We start from the raw sequence: 23244 nt of genomic DNA on the forward strand, positions 1-23244 counted from the left end.
AATCCATAGTCCAGGACCCCTAAGAATCTATCTTTTCCAGGTGCGGGATTGGCTTCTAACTCTCCTGGGGATCCAGAATGTCTGAAATGTAGCCTATTTTAGAGAGAGAGATAGAAAAAAAAAAAATGAAATGTTGCCTATTTAAAAAAAAAAAATGTTTCCCCAAGTGGATTTAAATATGATGCCTCGATCCAGCTTTCTATTTCTTAAACCTAAGGAAATAAGCCAGTCTGAATGCACATCCTGACTGCTATCCATGGACCCACAAAGCTGGGATCATTGAGTCCTCGGATCAGGCTGTACAGTATCCATTTTCTGGAGCCTCACCAATGGTTTTGTAAGAATTTGAACTTATATAATTATCTATAGACTCACCAGTGGCTATTTAAATTAGCCTGGCCGTATGCTTAGTGGTTGATGTTTGACCTATGAACAAGGAGGTCACTGTTGGATTCTACATCAGGGCGCAAGTCTGGATTGTGGGCTCCATCCCCAGTAGGGGGCGCGCAGGAGGCATCCCACTGAGGATTCTCTCTCATCACTAATGCATTTTTTTTCTCTCTTCCTTCTCCTATCCTCTCTGAAATCAATAAAAGTATATTTTATTTTATTTTATTTTATTTTATTTTATTTTATTTTTTTAAGTCAATCTTTATTGTTCATATTATTACAAAGGTTCCTCATTTCTTCCCCCCTCCACCAGGTTCCCACCCCACCCTCCGCCCTCTCCCCACCCCCCATTGTCCTCATCCATAGGTGCACAGTTTATGTTCAGTCTTTTTCTGCATCCACCACTCCCCCCCCTCGCCCCCAGAACTGTCAGTCCACTCCCCTCCCATATCGGCGACTCTACTACAATCAACAGCTAATATTGTTCATCAGGTTTTTCAATCTCCTTTTTGTTGTTGTTGTTGTTGTTTTTTAATTAATAAACTTTTACACTTCTAAGAATAAATTTTAAAATCTAATAATTTTAAACCTTGTTTTTTTTTCTGCCCTGGGAATTGAGAAGCAAACTTGTTTACATGTAAACTTGCCCTTAGGCTATCAAAAGGTATGGCCATTCAAGTGTAAATGGACACATTACTTAAACATAGCTGCTGGTTGGAATTGGATTACCTGTTCTGGGTGGGCAGGGCTTTTCATTTCCTTTCTCCATTAAAATTAAGGTGTTAGCTTTAAAACCTCTTTTTGGCAAGAGACCTTAAACTTTCAGAACTTTACACTTTTCAGATAGTAAATCAGTTACAATAAAAGTATATTTTAAAAAATAAATTTAAGTGAAATAAAAATAAAATACTATTCAGTTCCCCAATCACACTAGCCACATTTCAACTGCTCCCTGGGCACCCGTGGCTGGTGGTGAAGGTATTGCTGAAAGAGGAGACTCCCAGGTTGGAAAGCACTCAGTTCCCAGGGAAGAACGGAGAACAAGCAAATACCCAAAGCATTGTTGCTACCGATGCAACTAGACCAAACCCAAAGGGATGTCCAGCGGCTGCTGTAACCAAAGGCAAAAGGAAGATAACGACCGCTGCACCGCACACACAGTGAATGGGCCGTGGAACTTTAAGCTGCATGGACCAAAGTCAACTGGAAATGGTAAAGCCAGGCACGGGCCTTGCAAACGCTGCAGTGCTCAGAGGTGGCGACTGCAGCGTGCTCTGCCCTGGACAGGGCCAAGTCCCAGAGGTGCGCAGTGGGTGGGCGAGGCCCAGAGCGGGGGCCGGGGATCGGGAGTTTTCGTGCGGGGAGCGAGCTACCCTCAGGGGGCGGTCTGGGGGGAAACACACCCTCGCCGCTCTTCCTGCTGATGCAATCAGCCCGTGAGAGCCAGCGTCTCCGGGCGCGAGGGCCAGACCGCAGTCCCGCCGCCACGTGGAGCAGCAGCCGCCACCCCCGCCACCTCCCCAGCAGCTCCGCGCGCAGCTGAGGATGCTCCGCTCGGCTCCAGCCATCCCCACCGCCGCCGCCGGGACCATGAAGGTACCTTGCTTATGATTTCGGCTGTTATTTTACAGAAAGTGTGTGTGTGTGTGTGTGTGTGTGTGTGTGTGTGTGTGTGTGTGTGTGTGTGTATGGATGGAGCCTGCGACTCCTCCAAGACACGGTGGGCGAAACGGTGACGGACGAGGCAGCGCCGCTGTCTGTGTGGGGCTCTCTTCTTTGTCCATCGCGGCGGGACCGCGACCTTGCATGCTTTTCAGGCTTCTGTTTGGCTCCCCCGCGCACAGGATGTGCCGCTTCAGGCGTTTTCACAGCTGCATTCGTGAGCGGAGATAAAAGGCTGCTGCTGGCGGCTCCTTTGCGGAGTTTGCAGAGGAAAAGGAAGCTTTTCTGTGTCAGATGCGCGGAAGGTGGGGGATTTTTTTGGGGGGAGGCCTGGGGACGTCCCAGGCTGTAGACAGGGGGTTTTCGGCTTTGGGGTACCTGATGAAGGAGGGATGGACCGCTAGGTGACGATGGTGGCTGGGGGATGTGACAGTCTCACCGCCCGGAAAAGGAGAAGTCTCTTGTTTTGTACCTTGTGAAAATAAAGCTTCTGGAAACCCCAAGCCATATAACAGGAGGTCATCTTTAGGAAACGGAGCCCCCTAAAGGGCCGTCCTTCTTATGCTCATTAAGGGTAATTAGCTTCCGAAACTTTGGAAGATTTAGGGTTGGAATGAACCCTAACCCTTCTGTTTTCCTGGGCTTAATCTCAGGGAACACTGCTATGACCCTGGAAACTGAAGAGAAGCTTTTTAGAAGGAGAGTGAAGGATGGGCAACTCGTCTTCCATCTACCATGTAGGAAGGAAGAGATTCCTTCAGGCAGTCTGAACTTTTAGGAGACATAAAGGCACGCTTCAAGTGGTTCTTAACTGTGCTTAGCCACAATCTCATCTACAAGAAATACTAAGTAAATGGTGCCTTTTTTTTTTTAATCAAACAAAAATGCCCACTAAGATTAAGCGGAACTGAATGGAAACACTGTTTTGTTTTAAAAAGAGATCATGCAAATGTGCCACAGTGAAAACATGTAGCAATCTTTTTTTTTTTTCTTTCTATACTTAGATATTCTATTTCTGGTTTGCTGATGTCTGTTTGTTTAATTGCGGCTGGAAAATACACTTCAATGAATATAGTGTTAATGAGTAAAAGGGAGAAATTATGAGAATAAACAGCCTTACTTTTCCAGCTTTCCTCTCTTACATAGAGTTGTGGTTGGTTATGCATTTTTCTAAGTTCATGGGGCCTTTAACATGGGATCAAAAACCACTGTCTCCTTTCCAAGGTAATTTTACATGCAGCAAACTAGCGGCTATTTTCAGGTAGTGTCAGTTCTGTTTTCTGAAACATTACTAAGGTCTGGAAAGGAAGGATTGTACTCTAGGTGTGATCTAAGGAGTATGTGAGGTTTCTTTAAGTTTGTTCTTATTATCTCAAAAGCCTTCCTATTTTTACTTAAGTATTGCTATCACAATTTATTTTCTAAAATATTCTTTACACATGGCACCGTGTTAAGTTCTGTCCTCTGTAGATTCTCAAGACATGGTCTGGCTTGGGAGCTTATATTTTAAGATAGACACACACAGAATGAGTACATACATTAAATAGCATGTGTATAAAAGTGATATGTACATATTATGTTTTGCTAAATATTTAAGATGGAGATTTTAAAGAGACACATACCCTTAAGGGACAGATAAGACAACTCATTGTCTGGGTAAGTGAAAGGGGCAGGGGTGGGGGGTGGGGGACTCGGGGTCAGGACTTGAGGCCTGACTGTGAGAGGGGTTCCCATTCCAGGCTCAGAGATACAGAACTAGTTGAGCTGACTTAAGTAAAGGGCTTTGATGGAACATGTGGTGGTGAGGAAAAAAAGGAAATTGGGGGGCGGGGGAAAGACAATTTAATTTTGCTAATCTTTCATCTAGTGAACTTCTGTAATGAATAACTTCATTTGACTTTAGAACTATGGAGAGAAAGGAAGAAGTGTTAAGAAAATTTTCCATTTGTATGTAAGAATTTTTCTTGCCTGTCAGCTCATGGAAACTGAGAAGGTCTAATTATGTGAAATGGATTTAAAACATTAATGAAAGAAAGTTGAAAACAGTCATTTAGTTATTACAGAGGTTTGTGCTCATAATTGAAACCAAATTATGGTTTTACTCAATAGCTGTGTATCTCATCTCAATTGTTTTCATAATTTTAGATTAAAAAAAATTTTTTTTTTATTGATTTCAGAGGGAGAGAGAGATAGAAACATCAATGATGAGAGAAAACCATTGATTGGTTGCCTCCTGCTGGCCCCCACCCCATCCCCACTGGGGATCGAGCCTGCAACCTGGGCATGTGCCTTTGACTGGAATCGGACCTGAGACCCTTTAGTCTGCAGGCTGACACTCTATCCACCGAGCAAAACCGGCTGGAACATAAGTTTAGATATTGTCCCTTAGTTCAGGTCCAGACTATTAGTTCTACAGGGGAAGAAAAATAATTTACTTCTACTCCTCCAGGTTCTTGGCTGAGATTATAAAATACAGATTAACAAGAGAAAAACAACAGAAATTTCATAGCATGTATGCCTCCACTATACATGGGTGATACCCAGCAAAAACAAGGGACTCCCTGAAATGGCCCAAGCTACACCCCTTTACATCTTCAGCTAAAGAACACACACACACACACACACACACCAATGTTGGGGGAAAGTTATGGGATGTTATCAGGGAAAGCACAGTAAACAAGAGTACAGTTGTTATTCCGATTTACGTAGGCGCCTTCTCTGTGGGTAAGAGTTCCTAGAAGAGATTCTGTTGTCCTCTTTCTGGCACAGAGAGGGAGACACCCTTACAAATGGAGATTCCCCTTGTCATTGTAAGAGAAGGGCAACTTCTCTGTTGTCAGAGATTCTCCTGTGTCTGCAGCCACTCAGGCATTGCTTGGCTGGCATATGCTGCTCCCCTTCAGTTCTTTATTTCTAATATCAAGATACAGGCCAGGGAGGTCTGGGCTTATTAGTAAACTATTTCTGTCTATCAGTGAAGGCTTGTTTCTAAACTGTGGGCATCCTGAGGGTTTGGACTGGTTATATCTTTTGGGACTTTATGTTGTCTGCTTCTTTGAACACCTCTTAATGGGAGTAGGAAGATGGAAAAGGGAAGAGCTTTCTCCGTTTCTCTTTAGGCTTGGCGGCCACCACCCTATGAAAACCCATCGCATGCACAGCCTTATGCTGCCCAAGGGGATTTCGTTACCATATCGGAGTGAGGATCTGGGACTTTTTTCGATAGAACTGATTATCCCAGGCATCTTCTACTTTCTGTGTGATACCATCATTCTTTTTGAGCACAGAGGAAACTGACTAATCTGCCTAAGTGAAACTGCCCACGTGACAGTTGTAAATGTGAGCAGCCTTTGTGTTGTAACTTTATTCCCTCAACAGCTGCCCCAAAGACGTGCTAAATATTTGATGTGACTTATGGTAAACATTCCTGCTGATGGGCTTTCCTGAGCCTCTGTAGCCCATCTATAATAATAAAAGCATAATATGCTAATTAGACCGGATGTCCTTCAGGAGGAATCTGTTGCTGGTGGGGCCAAAGCAGAGGCAGCCTCCGTGGTGGCAGGGGCCCTGGGGGCAGGGGCCCTGGTGGCAGGGGCCGAGCCCCTTGCAGGAATTTCATGCATTGGGCCTCTAGTTTGATAATAAATGTCAGTGCCTTCAACTAAGGCCTCTAAAGTTGGATTCTTCAGAAATCAACCGAGACATAAAGGTGAGGTGCAACTGAAAGTTTTGAAAGGTTGCAACATTAAGGACTGGGAATGTTCTGATTTGTAAACATAACTTTGCAAATATGTGCAAAGATTTTTATCATAAGCTGTAGTCAGTGATTCATAATGTCAACGGTGAATGCAAAGCCAAAGCAGAATTGGTCTTTTCTGGAACACCTATGCTCCCATTTAGTCCCCTTAAATTCACAAACTGAGTGCCTATGTCCTTAAAATAACTTAGGAATTAGATCAACACATTAATAGAGGATAGCACATTATATAAACATTTTCCTATTTGTCACATAGGCCATGCCTTTTTGTGGGAAAAATTAATTTTGTAAAACATTTTTCTTATGTTCAGTGGTTAATGAAAGAAGGAAAATCTTAAAAGATAATTATGCTCCAAACATGTAGAAAACAGTCAAGAGGAAAGGAGAAAACTGTTTAACAAATAGAAGAAATAACACTACAGAAACCATTCATTCATACTAAATCATACTAAAAGACACATGCTTCTTTGTAATTGAAAAATTGTGAAACACTTGTAAAATTAGTTAATTCCATTTGTAAGAGTATTGTATTTCATCTAAAAAGAACCAACTTATTTTGATATGTAGATCTGAATATTTGACCAATTGCATTTACAGTCTATCCCTTAGCTTGAAAAACGTTTTTAACTCTTTTGACCTTAGTTGGTTATTTGCCTTTGGAAGCCCTAATAAGCTTAGGGTGTAATTTGAGATTCAAATTATGTCTGACTCCTTATAAATCTAGACAGGAAGAGCACCTGTTGGGATGTTCTAGGCCAAACATTCCACAGGTGTCTCTAACAAAGACAACACAGTTTGGACCTGAGGCCCAGGGTGGATTTGCACAGGATGGTCGCTTAGCATTTGTTAGAATTCCGCACCACATTAAAGGGTAGTTTTGCCACGTACACTTTATGGTCATTTTTGCATTGCACATTTTACTTCCTTTTTTCAGATTCCAATTCAAAGTTAAATTGTTTTGATTTTAGTACTTACTAGTTGTTGGTTCAGGAATCTGGAATCACAATAACTGTTTCTTTGAAAATTGAAGACAAAAGGTAGAATTATAAAGTCTACATGGGCAAGCATAATGCATTACCTGGGGATTCCATGGTTGTCCGTGTTGGTGAATGTTCTGTATGCTCACAAGGTTAGTAACTTGTGTTTATAAGAGAACACATCCAGGCTTGAGGAAAGACTTCTTGGCTTACCTAAGATAATGATGTTTTCTGTGTTTAAATTCTATGTAAATTACGTAACATTGAATTGTAACCTCAAAACATTTATATGAGGAAAGCATTGCAGCTATGATTAGCCCCATTTTACACATGAGGGAAAATTAAAATTAAAAACTTACTAGAATTGCTTAAGATTAGAAATAGCAAAGTGTAATGAGACACTAGAGACCCCTAGTCCAGTCTGATTTCTACCTCACTAGGGATTCTAGGCACTGTTTGATCTGACATCACTTTGTAAATTTTATGAAAAGTAGGAAAATCTTCCTGGAAAAATGTACAAACATACAAAGGCACAATATTTTATATCTAAATTATGTTTTACTAAAATCAAAACAATGGAATCCATGGAAGACTGTTAGAAAATACTGAAGTGATCTAGTTGTTTAGAGGAGCAAAGAGCCATTGTCTCTTGCCTATGAGGTCAGCTGAAAATGTAAAAATATATAAGCAAGAGATCCACACTGCCCTTTGAATATTGAAAAGCCCACTCATCTGCCTTTAGTTCACACAGAAAGGCAACCAACAGTTGTTGTTTTTTTGTTTTGTTTTGTTTTGTTTTTTGTTTTTTGTTTTTTTATCAGCACATGAATTATCACTTTCTTCTTTATGTTTTAACTAGACGCCCAGTGCACAAAATTCTTGCCCTTGGGGTGGGGGGAGTCACCTCTCGCAGTCCAGGAGCTGTCGGGGGATGTCTGACTGCTGGCTTAGGCCGGACAGCCTTAGCGCTTTGTGGAGGTGGAGAGGATCCCACCACCATCGCTGTGCTTGCCAGCTGTGAGCCTGAATTCTGGTTAAGCAGTGCTCTGCCGTGGTAGCACACTGACCACCAAGGGGAAGCTCTTGCGTTGAGCATCTGCCCCCAGTGGTCAGTGTGCATCATAGCGACTGGTCATTCCACCATTTGGTCTATTTGCATATTAGCCTTTTATTATAGGACTAGTGACCTGGTGCATGAAATCCATGCACATTAAAAGGGGATTAATTAGAAAAAATAATTTAATATTGCTATTGCCCTTTTTCTATAAAAGTGTCAGAGATGAAAGAAAATTAGTAAAATGTAAATGAAAACCTTCCTCCTGTCAGTCTAGGGCTCACCACAGGACCCAGAGTCAAGTCCCTGCCCAGCCAAATGCTCCTCAAAATTGAGTGAGACCCAGACCCGGCTGCCCCTCCCCCAACTGGGCTAGATCCAGACCCAGCCAGTCCCAACCTTGTCAAGCTCCACCAGGCATGGGGTGTAACCTCAGGTCTTCTGGCCTAGCGCCAGGATGGGGGGGGTCATGACCTGAGGTCCCCCAGCCCATATATCTATATGTGCTCTCATTTCCAGTGCTAGAGTACTGATTTATGCTCTCATTACTTCTTTTTTTTATTTATTTAATACTCACCCAAGGATATTTTTCCTTTGATTTTTAGAGAGAGTCAGGGGAGAAGGAGAGACAGAGAGAGAGAGAGAGACAGAGAGAGAGAGAAACATTGATGTGAGAGAAACACAGCAATTGGTTGCTTCCTGCACATGCCCAACCAGGGCCTGGGATTGATCCTGCAACCAAAGTATGTGTCCTTGACCTGGAATCAAAGCCAGGACCCTTCAGTCCACGGGCTAAGGCTCTAGCCACTGAGCATAACTGGCTAGACCACTTCTTGCTTGAATTATTTCAAATTTCTCTCAAATGATCCCAAGCTTAATTTTTTTTTTTTTTTTAAATTTTCCTAAGGAACTATTGGGTCGGCAGCTAAGTAATTGCGGATTTTTTAAAGAAAATCAAAGACAATTTTTTCATGGAACTAAATAACTTTATTCTGTAATGTATTGCCCATTTTGATCAATGACCTTTTGCCATCTTTCAGGCAGCATCATAATCCCACGTTCAAAAAACTTCTGGTTTTTATTAGCAAAAAACTGAATCAGGTACGATTTGACATCATCATCATTATTGAAATTTTTACCATTCAAGGAGTTTTGTAAAGATCGAAACAAAAAGTAATCAGATGGTGCAAGGTCAGGACTATATGGTGGATGTGGCAAAACATCCCAACCAAGCTCCATTAATTTTTGCCGAGTGACCAAAGATGTGTGTGGCCTTGCATTGTCATGATGGAATACAACAACTTTTCGATTTGTCAATTCGGGCCGCTTTTCTTCAACTGCATTGTTTAATTTCGTTAGTTGTTCAGTGTAGACATCAGAATTGATCGTTCGGTTGGGTGGTAAGAGTTCAAAGTAGACAATTCCTTTGTAATCCCACCAAACTGATAACAAAACCTTCTTTTGATGAATATCAGCTTTTGATGTTGTTTGAGTTGGTTCACCTGGCCTGCTCCACGATCTTTTCCGCTTGATATTGTTGTAAACAACCCATTTTTCATTGCCAGTTATCAGTCGTTTTAAAAATGGATCATTTTCATTACGTTTCTTTAGCAAATCGCAGCTGCTAATGCGTTGCGTTAACTGTGATTCTTTCAGTTCGTGAGGAACCCATGTATCGAGTTTTTGAACATAGCCAAGTTGTTTTAAGTGATTTTCAATGCATGTATGTGATACATGAAGCTTCTCTGCAATCTCACGTGTTGTACTGTGACAGTCCGAATTGATTATTGCTTTGATTAGGGCGTCATCATCTTCAACTGGACGACCAGAGCGTTTTTCATCTTTGAGTGAAAAATCACCAGAATGAAATTTGGCAAACCAATTTTGACACTGCCGTTCTTTTAAGGCTTCGTCACCATAAACAGCACATAACTTTTTATGAGCTTGCGATGCGTTTTTCCCTTTGCGGAAATAAAAAAGCAAAATATGACGAAAATGTTCCTTTTGATTTTCCATTTTTCAACGAACGCCAAACAAAAACTACAAAACAGATCAAAAAACTTTTTTTACTGATTAACAGCTGAATAGCCAACTATCAAATACAAAATGTGTTTTACATTTGTACTATGTCTGCAAACCTAAAAATTCAACTGAAGCCATATATGTGTGAAACCCGCAATTACTTAGTTGCCGACCCAATATTTTGATTATTTCATTCTCCCACTCAGAATACCTCTGTGGCTTCCACCCATGTCTACTGAATTTAGCTTACTACATGAGGCATTTTTCTAATCTATTCTCCCAGCGTTCCTCTGTGTGCATGCATCCCTGTATGGTCTTAATGAAGGATTTACTATTACTAACAATGAGCTCTCACATTTCCATATGTATGTTTCTAACTCCTTCCTCCCTGTTTTACCTCTTCTCCATCTCTATCCTCCATCATGCCACTCACCATGAGGCTCACTCATTTCCAGATATGTTTTTGAAAACAGTGACTGTATTTTACAGTGGAATGAATATGGGTGGAAGGTGGAAGGTCAGAGTAGGGTAAACTTTTGAAGTCAGGAAATAATATATGGATCACATCTTGCAATCTCTCTGTACTTACGGTTTCTCTGCATGAACCTTAAACTTTTAATGGTACTTTACAGTATGAATTGAGCTACATCAACTACCTATTTCCATACTTCTAGATATAGGTTTTTTTTTCTTTTCATTAAAGTTTTATTTCTCAGTTACAGTTGACATTCAATATTGCTAGTATTTTAGTTTCGGGTATACAACATAGTGCTTAGACATTTATATAACTGATATTTTTTGCACCTACCTGACACCATATGTAGTCATTACAATATTATTGACTACCTTCCCCTATGTTGTATTTTACACCCTTGACTGTTTGGTGACTACCAATTTGTTCTTCTTAATCCCTTCACCTTTTTCACTAAGCACTCCCAACTCCCCTCCCCTCTGGCAACCATCAGTTTGTTCTCTGTATCTATGAGTCTGTTTCTGTCCTGTTAATTTATTTTATATTTTAGATTCTACATATAAGTGAAATCATTCAATATTTGTCTTTCTCTGACTTATTTCACTCAGCATAAAAACCTCTAGGTTACATCCATGTTGTCATAAATGGTAAAAATTCATTCTTTTTATGGCCAAGTAATATTCCATTGTATATATGTACAACTTTTTTTTTATCCATTTGTATTTTGATTGGAACATTTACTTCATTCACATTTGAAGTAATTATTAATAGGTATGTATCAATAGCTATTGCCATATTATTAATTGTTACCGATTGTTTTTAAAAAAATATATTTTATTGATTTTTTTTTTTTTACGGAGAGGATGGGAGAGGGATAGAGAGCTAGAAACATCGATGAGAGAGAAACATCGACCAGCTGCCTCTTGCACACCTCCTACTGGGGATGTGCCCGCAACCAAGGTACATGCCCTTGACCGGAATTGAGCCTGAAACCTTTCAGTCTGCAGGCTGATGCTTATTCACTGAGCCAAACCGGTTTTCGGCTACCTATTGTTTTTATAGTTCTCTCTTCCTTTCTTATTCTCTTGCTCTTTTTTCTTGTATGTTGATGACTTTTTGTAGAGTTGTGTTTGGATTCCTTTTTATTTCTTGTAGATTTTTGGTGGTTAACATGTGTTTCATATATATCAAGCTATGTTTATAACAGTCTATTTTAAGTTGATGGTCACTTAAATTTGAATATTCTAAAAACACTAACATTTTTACTGACTCCCTCTGTGTTTATGTTTTTGACATTATTATTATTTTTTTTTACTTCTTGTATGTTTTTGTGTGTATCTCTTAAAAAGAGATAATTATAATTAACATGATCTTCGTACTTTTGCTATGTGTTTGCCTTTGTCACTGAGAATTTTTTTTTCTTTGTGCTGTTTTCTTACTCATATTTTTAAATTTTCTTCTTAAAGAAGTCTCTTTAATATTTCTTGTAATATTGGTTTGGTGGTGATGAACTCCTTCAGCTTTTTCTTGTCTGGGAAGCTAATTATTTTCAGTTTTATACTTGTTTTTGAACAGCAGGTACATTTTTCCATGTCTGGATTTGTTTGGAGTCCAACAGACTCCTAAAAGATAGAGGCTTATGAAAAATAGAGAGCAGTGAATTATGATTCCTATTGCCAAATTCATCTTATAGAGCTGCTATTTTCTCATTGATTTTTGAAGAATGTCAGTGGTGAAACTGTATAATGACTGTAAGCATAAGTTGTAAATATTTCTGGGAAAGTTCATACAAAAAGCTGCAACATAGCAATATGAACTGAATACCATGAAGATTATAAGAAACAAACCCAGTAATGCCAATCTGCTAAATCATCACTGTTTTTAGATTAGGCAATAGGTAAAGGAAATAACCATATTACATCCCAAGGAACTGACTTACACTATAGAACAAAGTCATGTGTCTGGGGATGTTAACCAATTCCAGTACTGGTTAATATGGTTTTCTTTTGTTGCAAACAATGCTGTTCTTAAGCAAACTAATTAATGCATGCACTGAAAAACAAATCCAACAAAAGAGGCACTGTTCATTGAATACTGAAATTTTGAAAGGAAAGATCTATTAGGTCATTTTAGGCATTTACTTCTGCCAAAGAAGGGTTGTTCTTTTGACCTTATTTTTCTAATTTTCAATTTTATTCTTTAGGAACTAAGATTTTCCAAATCTTCTGTTGAAAATTTGCCGCCTACTATGTTCACCATTTAAAAGTTTTCTGGTAATTAACTTATTTCCCTTTTCTTTTGCTTATATACATCAGCAACAATTCATGTTTGCCTAAGGATCCAGTGAGGAGTAGTCCATAGTTTTCTGCTCTTTCCAAGACTTCCCGATGAGTCTTCTGATTGTCTTTAGGAAACTTGCTGGGTCCACTCGGTCCATGGGAAAATCACCATTATACATCTTGTGCCTTGGGGACAGCCCAGAGAGTGTGGCCATCATATCCTCCAGTCACTGGGTAGTGAACAAGTGCTAAAGCAACAAAATGACCTGAAGCCTATAAAGACAGAAATAACTTGGTCAAGAGTCTGTAAATCCAGAAAAACCAGAGTAGCTGGTACCGAAGGCAGACAAAGCTGAGACGTGTTCACTGGTACATCTAATAGCAAAGGAGGATAAATGTCTCCTCTTCTTTTCATTTACCTTGTGATGATGACCTCTGATTACTGGAATGCATTTACTGAACAAATATTTGAAGAGTACTCACCGTGTAGGTACTCATCAGTAACTGCATAAGATCTTGAGGCTATAAGATTGAAGAGATGGTGAAGTCTCTATTCTCATGACATTTGCAAGGAAAGGCCACGTGGTTTCAGCACAAACTGGGGCCAGACTGCAGGTTGTGAATCCCAGCTTTGCTGAGTTTTCTTATCTATAAACTAGAGGCCCAGTGCATGAAATTCATGCATGGATAGGGTCCTTATACCTGGCTGGCGATTGGGGCTTTGGGGCTGCCAGCTGCCGGATGGGGCCTTCCTTTGTTCCATGTCACCCCCTGTTGGTCTGTGCATGTCATAGCAAGCGATTGAACTCCCAGTCTCCCTGTTGAACTCCTGAGGGGACACTTTACATATTAGCCTTTTATATGATATACTAGAGGCCCGATGTACAAAATTTGTGCATGGGGGTGTGTGTCCCTCAGCCCAGCCTACGCCCTCTCCAATCTGGGACATCCCTCTCACAATCCAGGACTGCTGGTTCCCAACCACTAGCATGCCTCTGCCTGATTGCCCCTAACTGCTTCTGCTGCCAGTCTGATCACCCCCTAACCACTCCTCTGCTAGCCTAATTGATGCCTAACTGCTCCCTGGCCTGCCCAATTACCCCTAACTGCCCTCCCCTGCTGGCCTTTTCACCTCTAACTGCCCTTCCCTGCTACCCCTAACTGTCCTTCCTTGATGGCCTGGTCCCCCTCAACTGCACTCCACTGCAAGCCTGAGTCCCTCACAACTGTCCTCCCCTGCTGACCTGGTCCCTTCCAACTGCCCTCCCCTCAGGTCTGGGTTCCCCCCCAACTGTCTCCCCTTGCTGGCCTCGTTTCCCTCAACTGCCCTCCTCTGCCAGCCTGGTCACCCCCAACTGCCCTCCTCTGCTGGCCTGGGCACCCCTAATTTCCCACAACTGCCCTCCCCTGCAGGTCATTTTGTGGCAGCCATCTTTGTGTCCACATGGGGGAAGCCATCTTTGACCACATAGGGCGGCCATCTTGTGTCTTGGAGTGATAGTCAATTTGCATATTACTCTTTTATTAGATAGGATTGCCACATGTACTCTTATATACACTGTTGTGTTGCATAATGACATTTGGTCACTGCACTGCAGGATGTGTCATTCAAGAACCCAAAAGGATAGAGGAAAAATCCATTATGTTGTTGGCTATACCATCTAGAAGTAAGTGCACTCTGTGAGATTCACAGACCAATTAAATTACCTATCGGTGCATTTATCAGAATATATCCCTGTTGTTAAATGATGCATGACTATAGTAACAAAATATTTCAATTAGTGATGGAACAGGAAGAAAATAAAATATTAAAAATAAAATGATATAAAATATGTAACAGTGGCAGAATTGAGGGAAAGCTGGTACTAATTCATACTGGCTGGTCAGGGATAGCTTCACAGAAAGTTAAACTAAGACCTGAGTACCACCAAAAAAATACAAAGAAAACCAAAACCCCACAGGGTGATCTGGAGGTAGTGTCCCTGGTATAGGAAGCAGCAAATGAGACTTCCAGTGGTTTAGGGAGTAAAGGGAAAAATTGCAGGAGTGGGCCACATCCTACAATCTCCTTTAGACCATGCTAAGGAGTATAGATTTTATTCCAAGAGCAGTGGTATGTCCCTGGAGAGTTTGGAGAAGCAGATGGAAATTTTAAAAATTCACTGCTGAGTCAAGTAGTACACAATGGTCACATTTCTTTTCTTGTGCAACATTTAGTTTTTATTAGTTAATTATTGCAATCTTTTCTTCAATTTGCTCACTTTCTATGTATTTATTGTGAATTCTTCTAAAATATCTAGTAGCCTCAATATAATTTTGCATAGGTCTAATACTAGTATGTCCACTTATCTGTGAGTTTTTTTTTTTTTTTCTGTAGTCTTTCCCCACCACCACCGCCCCCCGCCCGCTACTTTTCTTGTTTTTACTCCAATCTGTCCTGGTTTCTCTCCAGGCCAGCTGTAGAATTGTGCTTCTAAGACTTCTCCTTGCCATGCATTATCCTCTCTCTTTATTAGGTCTCCAGATTTCTGAGTCTTGTGGCTTCCTCTTCCTTAGTTTATTTCCTCCATGTGGAGCATTTTCTGCAATAGTCACCAAATAAAGAGTGCATGAGAGGTAAATATTTTGATTCTTGCATGCCCTGAAATACTTTTGTTCTACTATCACACTAGTTTGGTATTTGTGAATAGCCTTCTAGGTTAGAAATTATTTTTCATCAGAATTTTAAAGGAATTGTTTTATTGTTTTCTACTTTCCTGTGCATCACTAACGAGAAGTCCAAGAACACTCTTATTTCACAGCCTTTTTATCTGTGACCTTTTTCTGTTCTTTCTTGATATATGCAGCATCTCTTTTTAAGCTAGGAAATCTTCCTGTCATATATCTTTGATAATTTCTTACTTTGTCTCCTTGGTATTTGTTGTTGTTGTTGTTGTTGTTTTTTTATTAAACTGTTTGCTTGATATTAGACCTCCTTGATTGTTCCTATCATTTAAAACATTTTTCTCTCCTTGTGTTCAATTTTCTGGGCTGGGGTGTTACTGGTGGTGATGGCAGTGAAACTGGACCTCAGTTCTTGAGTTTGGCAACGAAATAATTCTGAGCCAAGAACTCAAATTATAAGAGAAAGTTTATGTAGAAAGTTACACAGGTAGTAGAATGAGCCATCTGGGCTGTGTAGGCTCAGGAAACAAGTCACAGAAGCTAAAGAAGGGCCCCTGGAGCTTAGGAGAAAGGCAAAGGTAACACTTTTGGGCAGGGGTGGAGAGTTGGGGTGGGGCGGGGTGGGGGGGGAAAGGCTCTGACTTGCTCCCTAGAGGGAGAACATGTCTTGGGTCCTTCCTCTTGAGGGTTTTAAAGGCTGAGAGTATAGGGGAGGTCTTATTGGAAGGATCTCAATAGAATAGTCATCAGCTTTATGCTGATAATTCAAAATGAGATTTATTCCCCTGACTTCATCCACCCTTTGGTGTGGTTACAACTAATGACACTAATTGGATTTCTGCTATCTATCTCCCCAGTAGGGTAATTTAAGCTATTTATCCTCTGGTTTGGGAGAAGTGTGAACCATTTATTCCTAAGTGTCCTTGGTTAGAGAAGATAAGGACAATTTAGTAGATGGCTGTAAACTGCTTGGCCATTGAACTGTCTCAGGTTCCTTGTTTCATTTGTCCTGGCTTGCTTGCCTGTCTCAGGGGGAAGATTTTACCTATGTTATATTCCAACCCTTTTCTTTCACTTAAAATGTTAGCTTCCATATTTCTAAGAGCTTTTAAAATTCTCTTTTTAAAATGATCATGTTCTTCTTTCACGGATGAAGTAACTTCCCTATATTTCTGAACACATTAATTATAACTAAAACCTATATTTCTGAGGAAAATAATTACAACTGAAACTGTTTCCTTCTGTTCTTTGCGTTGTCCCTCCCCCACATCTCTTTGTTTCTCTTTCTTTTGGGAGGTGGTACATTTCATTGTTGAAAGCCATCTGGTGACTTGTGTTGATCCATTTTTATACATACTAGAGATCCAAGGCACAAAACAAAGGGAAGGCCTGCAACAATAGGATGTACTGACATAGAAATAGAGAAAACCCCGTGCTGGGAACCGAAACCTAGCATTGTCACTGGAGATAAAATGTAAAAAGAGCTAGCTGACCTTGATGGCTCTGAAGGGTCAGAGCCATTAACTCATTGTCTAGTTGAGATAGTGGTGCTTGAGGCAACTTTAATTTGTTAATCATATGTAAATGTAAGTTGATTTTCTGTTGTTGGAACTTCCCCCTTAAGAGATGTCTTTGTTTCAGAATCTCAATAAGAGGAATGGCAAAAGGCCAGAGAGCAGGTTAGTCTTCCCACTAGAGGTAGACTTCCGGCCTGGCCCCCATTTTCCCAAATTAACTCTTCCAGTCTCTCTCTTCATTTTAGTGTGTGGCCTTCTCCAGAAACGGGACCCTGAGTGGGCCCTGTTAAGGGATCCCACAACTCAGCATAGGGACAGAGAAAGAACACATTGAAACAGGGCAAGTTCAGATCTGTTGTGCGCAAGAACAATGGAAGGGATCCATCAGGTGACAACAGGGGTAGATATAGAAGCAGGTTTGTAACAAATATATATATATATATATATATATATATATATGCACACACACACACACACACACACACACCCCTGGTCTACCAGGCTTGAGGGGAGTGGAATTCTTGTGATATCCCGAGAAAAAGAATTTTCTGAGACTCACACAGGAGAACAAGTGATTTTTATTTGCATGGAATTAAATGACTGAGTTTCCAAGGTTCCCTCTCCCTCAGCCCACCATAAAAGACATGTAGCTGAGGCTTTGGTAGTGTTAAAATCAGAGCCAGTGTCCAGAGTTTCCATCCCATGTCTGCATTTTCCAGTCCAGCATCAAGCTGGCTTAATACCCATTTCCAGCTGCCGTCCATCAATCCATTGTGTCGTGGGGTCCACATGGTCATGGGCCATATCCATGAACAGGGAAACCAAGAGCGAGCCAAGAGAAGAGTGTTAAGAGCCAGAGAAAGGATTCCTTCGATTATGGATTCTCAAAGTTTCACGGGTTTGCAGTCACCACATCCATTTTGGCCAGCGATGTCTGTTCCCAGGTGTGACAGGCAGACAGGCACCTTTCCTAGTCACCACAACTGCACTGTGCTTGCACCAACGATCTCACCTTCGTTGGACGCCTTCCCTCTGTGTTTTGTAGGGAAGGGGCTGAGTGCAAAGTTGCAGCTTCTTGGTGACGCTGCCCAAATGACATTCCCATAATGTCTGGCCTCCCCTCTGCTCCTTGCCTATTATTAGTAGCTGGCTCATTACAATGGCACCAGGATTTGTGTAATGTGCTTCATGTGATGATGGTTACATCATCATTAGTTTTGAGTAATTTTTCAGCCCCATTTAATCTGTGGGACCAACCATCATCTATGTGATCCTTAACCGACTTAGGCGTAGTTATGTGGTGAATACTAAACTTGAATGCTACTTGTTCCCGTCCTTAATGGCAGCTCCTACCTGTTGTTTCCCCACTGCTAAGGCCTCTCGTGTTGGCCCTGATAGATGGCTCTTTTTGGGCTGCAGGTGCCTGACTTACCTTTTGCTTGCTGAGGCATCCTTTGAAAGAGGCATCCATTTCCTGGATGGTTATTCCCAATAAACACGTTGCCAGCCCCAGGACTAGATAAAGAGCCACTGAGTCGCCTTTGTTTTAAGAGATACTGGTTGATTCTGACTAACTAACCATTTGAACTACCTTTTCCAATGGCTAGTTTAGTCTTTTTCTCTCTTTCCAAGCTATAAATTCCCGCTCTTAGGTTTGAAATTTATCAATAAAGAGTGAACCCATGAAACCTTTGGCCTTATCCTTGATCTTAATAAAAGCAGAATCCCATGTCTATTTCCTCTTTCCCCATAGGCCCCTCCCCTGGCCCCCTAGCACAGTGGTCTGCAAACTGCAGCTCGTGAGCCACATGCGGCTCGTGAGCCAAAGTTTGCCGCTCGGTTGACTAATGAGTTTGCAGACCACTGGGATAGGGGCTTAATCACAAGGAACAACAACAGCCTGTAATTCCTGGAATCGAGAGTCTAGGTCAGTGGTCGGGAAACTCGTTAGTCAACAGAGCGGCAAACTGTGGCTCCCAAGCCACATGTTTGCTGACCGCTGCCCTAGCATGATAAACTCTTGTCATGCTAGGGCCTATAAGCGATCAACTTTTTTTTCCCTTAGTTTCTTTTCTTTTTTTCTTTTTCTTTTTTCTTTTTTTTTTTTTTTTTTCGGTAAGTAATTTATTTATTTCATAAATACATAAATTTTCTTGAGTTTAGCAGACAGTACTTGTATTATTTATATTTTATAGTGGCGGCAAAAAGTCTAGCACTGGCCTTGAAAGTGATACTTATGACAATACATAATTTTTAAATTTATTTATTTATTTATTTATTTATTTATTTATTTTAAATCAATCTTTATTGTTCATATTATTACAAAGGTTCCTCATTTCTTCCCCCGTCCACCAGATTCCCACCTCACCTGCCGCCTCCCTCCCCTCCCCCGTTGTCCTCATCCATAGGTGCACAGTTTATGTTCAGTCTCTTCCTCCCTCCCTTTCCCTGATAGTAAATCCCTTTTCAGATCAGTTACTTAGCATTTTTCTCATATCAATAATACCTCCACATGCCCAAAGATACACTTCACACAAAAGACATTTCCAAATAGGTCAACCAACTTCATCCAAGCCCCGTACAAGGCACTCACAGATCAACACCCCAGCGCTATACTAACTCAACATATCCAGATCTAAGCCTTCATCACTTCATTCAGCAGACCTTCAAGTTCCCGCAAAAGTTTCCAGCCATGTCTGAGAGGCAGCCTTGGGGCGGGGGCAGGCTAGGAGCGAGCTGTTCCGGGCCTGGATGCTCCGGGCCTGGCCTCTGTTGCTCTGGTCCGTTCCACAACCAGTTGCTCCGGGTCTGGCCACCGCCGCTCCCTACCTGGTTGCTCCGGGCTTCGCTGCTGCTGCTCCGGGCATGGCCACACCCAACCCGGCTGCTCTGGGCCCGGCTGCTCTGCGCCCAGCCGCTCCAGGCCTGGCCACTCCCAGCCTGGCAGCCACTGCTCCGGGCCTGGCCACACCCGACCCGGCTGCTCCGGGCCTGGCCGCTCCGGGCCCTGCTGCTCCGGACCTGGCCACACCCGACCCGGCTGCTCCGGGCCTGGCTGCTCCCAGCCTGGCAGCTGCTGCTCCAGGCCTGGCCTCTCCCAGCCTGGCAGCTGCTGCTTCGGGCCTGGCCGCACCTGACCCGGCTGCTCTGGGCCCGGCTGCCCCGGGCCCGGCCACTCCAAGCCTGGCCGCTCCCTGCCTGGATGCTCCTGGCTTGGCTACTGCTGCTCTGGGCCCTGCTTCTCCGGGCCCGGCCACTCCGGGTCTGGGTGTTTCTAGACTGGCCACCCTGGGCTTGGCCACCTCCGCCTCAGGCCTGGCTGCCACTGCCCCAGGTCTGGCTGCTCCAGGCCTGGCTGTTGCTGCTCTGGTTCTGGCTGCTGCTGCTCTGGGGCCTGGCTGTTGCTGCTCCAGGCCCGGCTGCCACTGCCTTGTGCCTGGCCACTCTAGGCCTGGCCGCTGCCGTTCCAACATTCTGTCCTTTTTATTTTTTATTTTTATTTTTTTAAAAACGCATTTATGTTGCAATGTTGGCTGCTGAGTTGAGTTCTGACTTAGTCTTTGATTTTTCTTTTCATTTTCTTTTCTTTTCTTTTCTTTTATTTATTTATTTATTTATTTTTTTAAATCAATCTTTATTGTTCATATTGTTACAAAGGTTCCTCATTTCTTCCCCCCTCCACCAGGTTCCCACCCCACCCTCCGCCCCCTCCCCATCACCATTGTCCTCATCCATAGGTGCAGTTTATGTTCAGTCTCTTCCTCCCTCCCTTTCCCCGATAGTAAATCTCTTTTCAGATAGTAAATCAGTTACTTAGCATTTTCTCATATCAATAATACCACCACATGCCCAATGATACATTTCACACAAAAGACATTTCCAAATAGGTCAACCAGCCTCATCCAGGCCCCACCCAAGGCACTCACAGAGCAACACCCCAGCCCTATACTAACTCAACACATCCAGATCTAAGCCTTCATCACTTGATTCAGCAGACCCTCAAGTTTCCAGCCATGTCTGAGAGGCAGCCGTGGGGCAGGGGCAGGCGAGGAGCGAGCTGTTCCGGGCCTGGCCTCTGTTGCTCTGGTTCGTTTCACAACCAGCTGCTCCGGGTCTGATCACCGCCGCTCCCGACCTAGTGGCTCTGGACCTGGCTGCTGCTGCTCCGGGCCTGGCTGCACCCGACCCGGCTGCTCTGGGCCCAGCTGCTCCTGGCCCGGCCGCTCCCAGCCTGGCTGCTCCCAGCCTGGCAGCTGCTGCTCCGGGCCTGGCCGCACCCGACCCGGCTGCTCCAGGCCTGGCCGCTCCCAGCCTGGCAGCCGCTGCTCCGGGCCTGGCCACTCCCAGCCTGGCAGCCGCTGCTCCGGGCCTGGCCGCACCAGACCAGGCTGCTCCGGGCCTGGCCTCTCCCAGCCTGGCAGCCGCTGCTCCGGGCCTGGCCGCTCCCAGCCTGGCAGCTGCTGCCCCGGGCCCGGCAACTCGGAGCCTGGCAGCTCCCGGCCTGGATGCTCCAGGCTTGGCTACTGCTGCTCTGGGCCCGGCTTCTCTGGGCCCGGCCACTCCGAGTCTGGGTGTTCCTAGACTGGCCACCCTGGGCTTGGCCACCTCCGCCTCAGGCCTGGCTGCCACTGCCCCAGGTCTGGCTGCTCCAGGCCTGGCTGTTGCTGCTCTGGTTCTGGCTGCTGCTGCTCTGGGGCCTGGCTGTTGCTGCTCCAGGCCCGGCTGCCACTGCCTTGTGCCTGGCCACTCTAGGCCTGGCCGCTGCCATTCCAACATTCTGTCCTTTTTTTTTTTTTATTTTTACTTTTTTAAAACGCATTTATGTTGCAATGTTGGCTGCTGAGTTGAGTTCTGACTTAGTATTCGATTTTTCAAGATCTTCTTTGTGTTCTTTCTTAAGTAATTTTACTATCTTTTGCTCTCCCTTGATTTCTTCACATTGAGAACTTCTTCGGTTTCTTCCTCCTTGTCCTGGAAGCTCAGCAGGTTGGCCTGTGGCACCCCTTTGTTCTCCGCGGGCTCCTGCACTGCTTCAGCCTGTTACCGGGGTCGGCACCGCGGCCCAGGAAGCAGCCCCCGGCCTCGGCTCCATTGCCCGTGCTCAGTGGTCGAAGGCTTGGGGGCACCCCCCCCCTTGGGGGCCCCGTTGCCCGGTTCCTTACTGGTGCCTGGCTGGCCGGTGTCCGGCTGGGGCTCCTGCTCCTCGTCGCGTTCCTCCAGTCTGGAGCTTTTTTTCTCCTTCCCGCTAGGGGAGTCTAGCATCAGAGTCAACAGACTGTCCTCTGCGCGCAATGTGCGCGACTCCAGGGGCTCCGCTTTTTGCCGCTCCCCCAGGACTCCACCTCACAGCCCCGTCTCCCTCTGCTTGAGTCTGGGTCCCCAGGGATTGGCCTAGTGCTCGAGTTCTGGGCAGTCGGGAGTGGGGCTCAGCACCGCCGGAGATTTTGTTTCTTCCCGCCAGGGCAATACAGCATCAGAGTCAACATTCTGTCCTCTGCGGGTAATGTGGGCGACTCCAGGGGCTCCACTTTTCGCCACTCCCCTGGGATTCCGCCACACATACCCGTCTCCCCCTGCCTGAGCTGGCCGGGGCTCCTGTTACCTTCCCTCCAGTGCAATCCCGCATCAGAGTCAACATTCCTTCCCTTGTGAGCAATGTGCGCGACTCTGGGGCCTCGGCCTTTTGCCGCTCTCCCAGGACTCCACCTCACAGCCCCGTCTCCCTCTGCTTGAGCTTGGGTCCCCAGGGATTGGCCCAGAACTGGAGTTCAGGGCAGTCGGGAGGGGGGTTCAGCACAGCCGGAGGCTTTGTTTCTTCCTGCTAGGGCAATCCAGCATCAGAGTCAACATTCCGTCCTCTGCACGCAATGTGCGCGACTCCGGGGGCCCTGCTTTTCGCCGCTCCCCTGGGATTCCTGCCTGAGCCTGGGTCCCCAGGGTCTGGCCCATAACTGGGGCTCAGCGCTGCCAGTTCGGGGGTTCAGCCCAGGCTGGGGGTTTTATTTGCTAGGGAACGCCAGGCAGGCACCCCGCCTTCTCCTCCTCTCTGGCTGCAACCTCTCCTCTTGCGCGTACGTGCGGGCGCGCAGGATGTCTCGGTTCCTTAGGCTTTTTTCAGCTCCTCTGATTTTCCTTCTGGTTTTCTCTTTCCTTCTTGTTGTAGAATGTAGCTCTGGGCAATGTCCACTCTACATTTTAGTTGTATTCCATTGAAATTGTTGTGTGCTGCTGTGGTTAGGTGTCTACCTGAGTAGCCATCTTGGATCCTCTCCCTTAGTTTCTTGAAGGCTGTTGCTGAAGGATGTCTTGCAAAAATCACAATAAGACCCACAAGGATTGGTCCATTTGTAACATTGGTTTAGAAAGAAGAGATGTAAGTGGGAAACTTACTGGGCCCCGTTGAGTGACTCGCAGGCATTTCTAGCCAATAGCATCACTTTTGATAGACTG

The 23244-nt window shown here is 44.0% G+C and overlaps 1 protein-coding gene across 1 annotated transcript in view; it reads left to right on the top strand.

The window, feature by feature from the left end:
• The first annotated feature begins 1761 nt into the window (after positions 1 to 1761).
• Positions 1762 to 23244, top strand: part of BCAT1 (branched chain amino acid transaminase 1) — a 93540-nt gene continuing 72057 nt past the window's right edge. The window contains exon 1 of the mRNA XM_084877246.1: positions 1762 to 1986. Coding sequence (XP_084733372.1) covers positions 1936 to 1986 — 51 coding nt within the window. The 5' untranslated portion in view covers positions 1762 to 1935. The remainder of the gene's footprint in view (positions 1987 to 23244) is intronic.

The sequence above is a fragment of the Pipistrellus hanaki genome, assembly GCF_964339955.1.
Source record: "Pipistrellus hanaki genome assembly, chromosome: 3".
Lineage (NCBI taxonomy): Eukaryota > Metazoa > Chordata > Mammalia > Chiroptera > Vespertilionidae > Pipistrellus > Pipistrellus hanaki.